Here is a 12090-nt window from a genome sequence, read left to right as displayed (position 1 = left end):
AATAACGAGCTTTTTATTTTCGTAATGTGCACGAAATGTATAGTAATATGCATAATTTACTTATGTGCCCAAACACTTGAAAACATTATTTAACGTTTTTAAATATTTATAAATTCTAAGTTATTTTAAATAATTTTTATTTATTTATAATTATAAATAATAAAAATGGTGCTATTGGAAAATTGTAAATTTAGTATAATATTTTAAGCTACTCAGAAAAGAGACTATATAGTCTGTCATTCGAATATTTAAGTTTAAAAATAACTTAATAATTTGTTGCAATGAAATATTTATTCAAACTCGAAGTAAAATATAAATTAAGTATTGAGTTTGATGTTTATACAGTATGCAACTTATATATAATTATCTAAAAATATTTAACTCATAAAACTTATTTTTATTCAAATATATGCAAAAATATACAACCCATATGTGCAAAACAGCAATTTCATATTATTATGGGTTAACTCTTTAGTACATATTAAGTACACCATACATATTTTAAATGTTTTTTTTTTTTTTGTTTTACCACGAATTAAAATTTGAAAATTTTCTAGTCTTATATTATAAAACGAAAACATAGCTTCAGCGGTTTCGGCTAAGCGATTTTTTCTATTTTACACTTTTCAACACTTTTAATCCCCTTAGGGATTAAATTTAAAAAAATCCTTTTTTAGTGAAAACCTACGTCATAATAGATATCTATATGTCAAATTTCAGCTCAATCCGTCTAATGGTTCGAGCTATGCGTTGATAGATCAACCAGTCAGCTTACTGTTTTATATATACCTACAGATAATTTAAATCGCATATTAGAATCATATTTTAAACATATAAACAAGGTGAGGTGATTTTGCACTTTTAAAAAAATTGAATGATATTAATTTTTGTTTGTTAATAGTAAATATAACAATTTGTGTTTTAGAAACATTTCTTTAATAATGATCTGTATAAATTTCTATAAATATTTACGTATTAATTGGTGAATATTTAATATAATATAATAATTAATATATAGTTTTTTACAATATTATTATTCGTTTTTTTTTTTTAAATTAAGTATTATTTATACTATTATTATTAAAGTATTGCTTAATTTATTAATTGCTTGAACATTTAGATCTATCTCGAAATTTGATTATTTTAACCTGTGATTTTCAGCATGACGGAAACAATATTGTAAGACATCGTTACAATCTGAAACAAAATGTTATTTAGTTTTTGTGTTCATGCAAAAATTAATTATGTAGAAAAGTTATATAATACGTTAGCAAATAATTGTAGGTTAACGATTTTTTTCGGCGAAGCTTTTATCATTAAATTATTGGCATTATTCATCTGCATCGTTAATAATAATAACTTTTTAAATTTTACATCCATTTTTGTCCAATCACAAGAATATATGCTAGTGTTAACAGATTGTAACTGCAAAATATGTAAACATGTAACCATTATCAAACCAAGTCAAAGCCAATAAATATTAATGATTTACTTTAACATTCATATTGTCAAATAAATAACAATATAAAAATAAGTGTACGCATAAATACAGAGCTGATGATCCAAGCTTGATAATTTCGAGAATAGAATGTGATTCCTCTGACAAGCAAACCTTTTTACATAACAATTCAATCGTATAAAAACTAACGGTTATATTTAGTATTATCTACACAAACTGAATCTTTTAACAATAAACTCGTTGATCGTTATTTAAAAATTTATTACATTTTTTGTATATTGATAAATTTGAAATCTATGCAACTTCTAATATATTTTATTTTATTATATTTGTTTAACTACATATACTTATTTCAAAGGGTTAATTACTATTACTTGTACAATTGTATGTAAATAGCTATTTTTTTTTAAATTTTAATCTGAAACAATATTTTTTTATGAAAATATCTAGTTACAAATATCAAATATTATTTTATAAGTTCAATATTTTTTTTTATTATTTGTATGGATTTGAATTTTAGATAATAGATACTAAAACTCAAGTAATAATAGTTGCGAGATTTTTGTTACATAAATCTACATAATACCATAACTTAACCTCATAAGTTATAAATTATAAGAAAATATTCACTCAATACTATACATAATTTATACATTTGTATATTTAAATATGTATTTATCTTAAAGTTATGAAATTATATATTGTGTAGGTAATGGTATTTATAAAACAAATATTATTGTTAGTGGTTAGACTAGTATGAATAAAAAATAATATTGGAAATATCAAATAATAGAGCTTTAGGTATATATTAATCTTTTAATAACTTTTAGAAATAAAGAGTAATTAATTATGAATATAGAATACATTATACGTATGAAAGTATTTAATTACTATATTGTATTTATGTATTTATACTGTATACGTAGTAAAAATACTCATATTAGCTATATGAATGCATATAGTAAATTAGCAACAATATATAACTTTATTTAGTAGATAAATTCATAATTTAAAGTAGTTGACTCAATAAAATTTACTACATCGTCGGTAACATATAAATTAAAAGTTAAAGCAAAATATATATGCCTACCGCAAGTAACACATAAGTTACAATTATGAAACATGTTGACTTAATAGCAACGTATGTTAAAATAATAGGACGCACAACTGAATAAAATGATTTAATTTTCCTGTAAAAAAAATAAATTTTTTTTATTTAAACAACATTACAATAACATTTTATATTTATAATATTTTCGATCAATTAAACATAATTTTATGTTCAATTACTATATATTATTTTAAACAACATAATTATTGTATTTAGTGTTTCATAGATTAAACATGATGAATTAAAAGCTGCCTTGTATTTTATTAGTTAAATCGTATATTTGTATGAAATTATTGTGTCAACATTTACACAGGAGATAATGATATTTAAAGGATGTTGGTTTAGTTAGAAAAAAAGGTACCTTATAAGAATGTAATATACAGTTGTAATATTATGCAGTTAATGAAGAACATTGAACAGTTACATTTTTCACTTATTTCTTTGTAATATAAACTCATTACAAAGCATGTAGGTATCTTTGTTTGTGTAATATTTATAAAATCATAAGATCACATTAATTTAATTTTAAATTTTGAATGAAATTATTTTAGTCGTTTTTGGTACAAAATAGGTATGATAACGGTCCTGTACATACAATTTGAAGATCGCAAAAACTAAGTATAAGTTGATAATTTCATGTCATTCATTATTGACTTGAATAACTTTTATAGGCACTTATAGCGAATTATTCTTAAAACATTTAATACATTTTTGTTTTTTCATAATATTCAAAATAATTTCTCTTTTCTGGCTTTTTATATTTGGGTTTATCTCTTGTATTATATACATTATATGATGTGAAATTTTAATTCAATAATTATAATAATCGATAATTTTTCATGTTTATTAAAACGTGGTATTAATACTTACAGATTAAGTCGTATTTGATCAGCCAAAATTGATTTAAATTCTTCATAATATACTGTAATTATAATTATTAAATATTTTCATCAAAAAAATAAAAATTTTTTTTATTTATAAGCAATTATTATATGTGTTAGTTTATAATTAGTCGACGTTTCGTGTTTATATATTATTTATAAATATTAAATAGCCAAAGTATCTGATATTTTTAACTAATTCAGTTTAATACAAATCTTTCATGTATTAAGTAATTATTATTTTCTTTAAATAAAATCGATTTTACATTGTTACTTTTAGCTTCTGAGATGATCAAATGGGTGTATAATGATTTATTTATAATGTTAGTGTAAATTCTAACACGCTCATATCTTGAAACTATAGTTATTTTCTTTAAATAGTGAATATGTACTGGGACATAAATTAAAGTTAACAAATGAAGTAAAATAAATTTGCAAATTATATGATTGGTATTATTATTATCGTGGAAGCACTATACTCAATATACACCGTGTTATGTAATAAAATGTCGTTGGGCAGATATAGCCATATACGTTTCGTATAATATACCTATAATAAGTATATTAAAAAAAAATAAAATCCGAAATAAATTATACGATAAAAAATGATAGTAAAAAACTACATTGACCAATGTAATAAATAATTATTACGATATTATAATAAGTAACTCGTGTTAAAATATTAAATGTTGTATTAAAATATATTTCTGAAATTCAATTATTTATGACACTTGTCTTTTCAATAAACATTTTACTATTTCGAAAAAATATTACTTTTTTGTGAGTTGTCTTCGAGTCCGATGTTTCTGAACGATTGACTAAGGACTTCCTGTTGAGCAATTATACCCCAACACCAAGATATTATTAATATGTCTGGCAAAATCATTATGTACGCAACAAATATTGCTATTATTAATTCCGTCAAATAAAATATGAAATAATATTGGTTGTAAGTGTGAATAGATATAGGAAAACGTAAATTCAAAATATTCTGTTGACGGACATTTTCGTCTTCGGGTGTTGTGAACGCACTTCTCACAAGAGCAAATAGTATCCACTGTAACACCACTATTAGCGATAATACGGAAAAGTGATTGGTAATTTTAATCACTCTGTCTCTATGGCCGCAAAGTATATTTATATTTTTACTACAATGTTGACTCTTCAAAAAATTAAACCGTGTAACGTTGAACGCGTCATAAATCATTTCAACATTGCTTAAAAAAATGTAAAACCTCCAAGAACATAAAAAAATAATAATCATAGCGAATATGATTGTAAAATAATCACTGTAACTCAAAGTATCTTCCATTTTGACAAAAAAGCCTAAAGAACTGAAAACAATAATGCAGCTCACAAATACTTCGTAATAAAGCAATAACTGCCTGCAAATCTTTGAATCATTCGGTTTAAATATGTGATAGAACCTGGATCGTCTCAACAATTCAAAGTTAATGATAAATTCTTCATCTCTCAATTTGTTCATTGCACAGAATTTTATTGATACAATCTGCGAATAATTAAAGCATACAATATAATTATAAAAACTGTGCAATACAGTAATAATTGGTAAATGTTTAATGATAACAATTGAAGAAGTCCATCTACTGTATAGTAGATTTTGAGTGTACTTTTGTAATTGAGTAGGTCAATGTTACGGATGTATTAAATGAAAATTAATTGATACATAAATCATTACATAGATACGAAAAAACAATTCTTACCGGACTATCGGAGACTGCAGCAGAATACCTTTATTTTCTAAGGATATTTTATAATATACTACGATATACTTAGTCTGTAGGTTAAACTAAATTTTACAAAAATATAAGATTTATTATTATTTATTGTAGAATATTCTCTAAAACTGTGAAATTTTGAAGTATGTAAAAAACATATGCTTTAAATAATATGCTAAGAAATGAATAGTATATTTCAGAAAACACACAAAATTATAATAAAAATTAATATTTGTAATACCTTGTTATATGATACGTTATGAAAAGTTCGAGGAGCGTAGAAAGTTTTATTATACCTCAAAAATCGAACACACACTACTATATGTATTAGAATATCAAAATGCATCGATGGTGAAAAAGCGTTACATATTTATCATACAAACAAAACTATAGTTTATTTAATATTCATAACTATTAGGTTCTTTTCAGTATAATTAAATACAATAACACCCAATGTCATATTTTAATTGAATACCTAACTGTTATAACAGGTACTTATTTAATACGAAAACATCAGCAAATTTAAGTTTATATTTTCATAACATTTTCCAATGTTTTATAATAACCCAGTTATTATTTTGATATATAAGTTTATATAATTATATGACAAGCTATTTATTAATTATCAATATTATTTGTGATATTTTTAACTAAAAACAAACGAATATTGCATTATTGACCGTTAAATTGTTACCGAATACGTTTATAATAATGTAAGATTTACAAATAAAACCAAGTTTATTTAACGTATAATATTTAGTTTTATTTCGTTTTATTTGGATAAATTTAATGATATTATTTAAGTACGAATTTAAATACATGCTGGTATAATTAAAGAGGTAAAGCTAAAAAATGTATAAATATTTGTAATTTATTAAGTATAGTTGTATAGTAAAATTATCATTTACCAACATAGGAATAAAATAGTAATATTGGTAATACAAATATTAGCATAATAAAAAAAAACATTTTAAAGATTAAAAAGTATCGATACTATTCGTTAGATACTTAAAAAAAATTCTCTAAGGTCTAGGGAAAAATTGGATAATTCAGTACAAAAGTTGATGGAGCATTCTTTTCAAAACTACCTACAGTATATATTACTCTATGTTCATAACTTAAGAGTGAAGATCACAGTTTATTAATACGCGTACTTTTAGACTTAAATATAAACTCTTCTTTGTATAGATTCCATAAAATTCTATAATGTACAGTGGTTAAAAACAAAATTCATGACAAACATATTTATTTTGTAAATTTAATTTAGCGTATTTTGCGTAATATTTCTATTTTATTTTTAGAGTGTTTTTTTTGTTAGTAATTATTAAATTTAACATTTCTAATGTTAAAAACTGTAAAGAGTTGAAGATAAAGTATAGAAGAAACTAATTACCAAGTACCATTTACACTTAATAGATGTCTACTACAATAATTGGTTTTACGTACAAAGTTTATTTTATCCATACCATTGATTTAATTGATAATATACAATGATACAATCAACGTTCTTACGTATTTTAATAAAATTTCAAATAGGTAATATTATCAAATAAATTTTTAATATTATAGCTTTGATAAAACAATTAAAATCGTTTGTACAACAGTTTATATTAGCTTATACAATTTATTAATTTGTGATTGTTTTGAATTGTATCATTGATACAATTGCGTGTCTGTAGACATAAAATGACTAAAAGAAGTGTGGATCTAGAGCCCAAATTTCATTTTTATCTAAAAATATTTATGGGGCAAGTCAAGTTATGTGTATAATAGCAATTTAATATTATTATGGGTGTAACTCCTTAAGTACACATTAAGTGCACCGCATATATTTTAAATGTTTTTTTTTTTTTTACCAAGAATTAAAATTTGAAAATTTTCTAGTCAGTTATAAAATACAAAATTATTAATTATCATGTCAAAAATATCCTTACCATAAAATTAAATTATATACAGTTTCTCATATAGAACAATACTTGAAATAGTGAGCGTTTTGATAGAGTTAAATGGTAAAAACCACTTAACTTCTAAGTCCTTGATTTAGGCTTGAGATTTACTTCGAAAGCTTAGAATTGATAGCTTAATATTATGCTTTAATCTGTGCTATCTAAATAGCATTTAAAAATTTATTTTGTACTAGAAAATTAACATGAAATGTTATTGATGAGAATACAATTATTGGTTATTTATTAGATTGAATCTAAATGAGAAAATTGTAACTAATTAACAAATATAACATTGGCAAGCTTGTTTATAATTATTACTTCAGGAAGTAAATAAGAATACATTCGTAGTTCAATGTTCTGAATGGAGCGTAAATGTATACAGTTTTAAATAAAGTACTTTTTTTCATTATTATTTTTCTAACTTCGTTCATTAATAGTTTTTGAGTAATATATGTTACAAAAAAATGCGTGCGATACAATAAATTTGAATTTATTTAGTAGACCTTAATGTAATTTTAAGAAGTTACTTTTTGATCCTTTCAATAATTTTTATTGTTTTTAATCGACAGGAAATATGACCAAAAAACATAAGAAATTGTCGAAAAACCGACGATCAAAAAAATTACACTTATTCTAATTGATTTTTAAATACGATAATTATTCAATTATTTGTTTTTACTTTTTCTTATTGTACTTGCGATTATGCTGATATATTAAATGCACAAAGGAGTTGTATCAATATGAACATGGGTTTTTGGTTCAAAGTATGTATCTGTTTAAAAGAGACAATTCCGCATAGACAAAATTATTTAACGAAACATAACTGCAAAATTATATAAATATTGTTCTTTGTATGTTATTTTATTTTATAGATTATAATTATTGTATTATTATATTTTGCATATTGCATTTCTGAACTGTGTAAGCCCAAGAGATTAATTTTCAGAACTCTTTAGTTAATATCACAGACCATAGACTGAATTTAAAGTGTATAGTATTTTTATGCAACAAACTTTAGAAATGACATTATTCATGAACAAAATTATGTAAAATGCATTTTATTTGTTTGTGAAAATTAGTTGAGATCATGAGATCATGTTTTACATGACAAAGTTGTTTTAAACTTACGCAATTAAACGTTTATCATATACAAATGCATGATGTAGGAAAATACCTTTATTATTTCAGACACAACACAATCACGTTGATCACTAATAGGCAAACTGACAAACGACATTTATTCTAAATCGTTTTAAACCATTCTAAACTAACGTAATTTGCAGTATTACTATCAAATAATACTTTATAACTGCATAATCAGTGATTTATCTCAGTTACATGTATTGCACAGCATAGTTTTATAATTATTTATTTATTTTCACTTATACTATGGAATTTAATAAATACAATTTTTACTAGATAATATTTATTTATTTGAAATATACGTTTAAATAAAAAATTGAAAACTTGAAATTAAGTCTAATATTAATGTTAAATAATATTAAATCAATTGATTGAATAATAAAGTAGTCACATAAAAATATTACACACATAAATGAACAATAACTCTACTTAATAAAAACTGATATATTTTCTTTACAGCTTAAATTGAACTTGTTTCTAATAATTTCATGACTCATGAATCTGATCACGAAACTTAAAAATATATTCAATATCAAAAACATCAACGACTATGCATTTCAAATGAAATGCATAAATTTATTTTATTTTTTCAAATTTAATCATCAATTAATTTACAAAAAATATAAAATTGTCAATTATTAAAAATGTAAACAATTAATATCAATAAACTGTATAGTTAACAATAATCTATTTGATTATTAGCCAGTATCGAAGCCCAAAATCTAAAGCACAGAATCTCAACTAGTTGTGAAGGAGTATTAAGACACAAAAATAGAATTAAATTAAAATAAAATTATTTTAAAATAAATAAAAAGGAATCTATTAAGTCGTGCATCATGCAACACGGGCCCTAAAAATATGAACTTGGTAAGAAAAAATTACGCAAACAGTTATATATATATTCATTATTCATCATTAGAATTTAATATTTTATAAAAATATTTTTTTATTTAATTTTTATATTTTATGATGTTTAAAGTGTATGATATTTATCATATAATATAAATATTATGTTAAAAAATAGAATCTGACATATTGCTCCATTTAAAACAATTTTTCACATGGAATGGTTGAGTTAAAATTATTTTCCATATTTTACAAAATACATTACAGTGACCTACTCGATGACGATGGGACTTAATATATTTATAGATTGTAAAGTAACTATAATAAAAATTCTTGATTTTCTTCTATCAGGTGATGTAAATACTAAATAATAATAATAATAATAAAATTGATTTAGTTATAATTGTTTAAATTACATTCAAAATATATAAATATAAAATGAAAAATATCCAAATAGCATTGATATAATTTAATTTCCGTTAACAGTAAAATGCCATTAATAAATACTTTGTTATCTGAAGTTTCAACATTTTAAAATGACAATAATTCATAAATCGAAATGCATATTATATTCTTTTTATTTTCCATTGTTTTTACAACTCCAATTTTCGCAAAGTTGGATTTAAGTACAATACATTTCATACTTTTTTTTCGTTTTAAATTCAATAAGTCTAAGAACACTTTATAGTATAAAATGTTTTTTTAGAACCACTTTATAAAATAAAAAGTTTTTTTTTTTGGTGGCTTGCTAACTCAGTTACCATTTACATGCTTATAATATTTATAATAATACAGTCATTCATTTTAAAAACTCGATGAATTTATATAACAATTAAAATACTTATTAAAAACATTATTATGTCAACAAGAGAATAACAATTAATATATTTTTTAAATATGTTTTATAATTATAGTCGAATAAATTTTACGGATATATCTAAATAATATTACATTTAAATAAGATAATAATTGTTAGTAAAATTCATTTAATGAAACAAAAATAAAATTCTCATAATATGATCCTTTTGACGCTATAATAGTGTTACTATCATTAATAGAGATTTTACAGTCATTCAGGATCTTTAATAAACTGCTATGGAATTCAAAACAAATAACATACCTTCCTTATTGGCGCAACTAAAGAGGTGTTGAGAGACCTTGAGCACCTTAACTTTAAAATGTATATACTAAAAATAAAAACACTTTTCGATTAAAATTTAAGTATTTTGAAGTAAATATCATCATTAATTAAAATATTATATATACAGTATACATACAAAACAAATAAAATAATGTTACTTATATTTATTAATATATATGTATATATTTATTGAGATACCTTTTATACTTAATTAGATATTTTAATGGGATGTCAATTCTTTGTGAAAATGGGAAATAATAAAATTAACATAAAAATAAAACATAAAACTTTGAAAATAACGCGTAAGTACAGTGAACGTAGTTGTTAAATGTCATTAACGATACAATATATTTTATAAAAACTTTAACAATACCGTAATATATTATAAAATGAAATTAATACAACTCTTTAATATGCCATTGCTGAGGATATTGTTGTTTATGCATTTATAAGGTTTTCAATAACATTAAGGACTTGGTTTAATTACAACAAAGAACATTATTTGCACCTCATTATAGGTGATGCTAATCGATATTTTTATTTTTATTTATTTCAGGCACGCGGTTAATTTTTGATGATCCGTCTGCATAAAAATGATAGGTATGTATTTTTTGTTAGATCAATAGCGCTCTAATCACTATTCGTTTTAGAATTATGTCCGTTATCTCCAAGGATGCAATACCATTCCAGTAAAAGTTTATTTCGGTGAAATCAAAGCATCTGAATATCAGTTATTCAATCTATTCTCCATATATGCCCGCTTAGTACTGAAATATTATAAATATCGTCTAAACGAACATCCTCTTCTGTACTCATCGATTAAGTAAAATACTTAGGGTTTTTCTATGTTCTTTCACTCAATTTTAGACTAGATATAGATCTCATTACACAAAATATTCTTTGTCTTATAAGTAGTTCCATAAGGTGACACTCCTCTTCACAAGTGCTTTTCTTTATTATACAAATATAACGCTAAGTTAAATCGATATTGTGATTAGTTCCGAAGTGTGGTCTCATTATAATCAAATGTAACTTCATAAAGTTTAGAACTGCTTTCTTAGTTTTGCCGGTTACTACTTAAATACTTCCTATCCGCTGTACGACTACAGGCCTATTAGTGGGTTACTCGATCTCAAACCATTATTAGAAAATTGCATCAGATTTTGTGTTAATTTTACTCAGAGGTTAATTAAAGGTCAAATTGATGCACTACGCTTGTTAGAGCCAATTTATGTTCGTGTCTCAGATAATACTATGCTACAGGAGCTTTTTCACTTACTAGTGAGTTGATCCAACTTGGCTAAAAAATGTCCTCATTGTAAGAATGATAAAATTAATCAAATTGTAACCAATAAATATTCGTACCAAAGCCACACTATTCTATCGTGTAAGTAATTTTTTGATGTTTATGGCTGTTACATTTGTTAATTCTGTTATTCCATAAATACTATTGTTTAAAAAGTTGAATGGTGTTAATTTATTAATATAATATGTATAAGCAATACATTTTTTTTTCGTGTTGAGTTTTGATGCATTTGCATCATTGTAATATTAAATACAGAAACATTTAATTCAATTTTAGTAGAATCCTCATGGTAGAAATATATTTTAAGAACACAAATGAACAGTTTTGTATAGTAGGTGTACAAAGCATACATTTTTAAAACAAAATCAACAAATTATGAATTTAAAAACATTTTTATTTTTTAATATTTAAAGTTATACAACTAAATAAACGAGACTTATTACTATTATTCTCTTTTTCATTTATTTATTTTTTTTTTAATAAAAAATTTATTTATTTCTAATATGACCAATTTTTTT

The 12090-nt window shown here is 23.1% G+C and overlaps 1 protein-coding gene across 1 annotated transcript; it reads right to left on the bottom strand.

Annotated features, from left to right (window-relative positions):
• Positions 1 to 1105: 1105 nt before the first annotated feature.
• LOC112598093 (odorant receptor 2a-like) lies at positions 1106 to 4337 on the bottom strand. The gene is made up of 6 exons (XM_025344429.1): positions 4226 to 4337; positions 3441 to 3492; positions 2550 to 2649; positions 1493 to 1612; positions 1267 to 1425; positions 1106 to 1197 (listed from the first exon to the last, which is right to left on the bottom strand). Exons 1-6 carry the CDS (start codon positions 4335 to 4337, stop codon positions 1144 to 1146), a joined length of 597 nt encoding a protein of 198 aa, XP_025200214.1. The 3' UTR covers positions 1106 to 1143.
• Positions 4338 to 12090: the final 7753 nt, after the last annotated feature.

The sequence above is a fragment of the Melanaphis sacchari genome, unplaced genomic scaffold (assembly GCF_002803265.2).
Source record: "Melanaphis sacchari strain LSU unplaced genomic scaffold, SCAv2.0 Contig459_pilon_pilon, whole genome shotgun sequence".
Lineage (NCBI taxonomy): Eukaryota > Metazoa > Arthropoda > Insecta > Hemiptera > Aphididae > Melanaphis > Melanaphis sacchari.
This window is presented reverse-complemented; position numbering and strand designations above follow the sequence as displayed.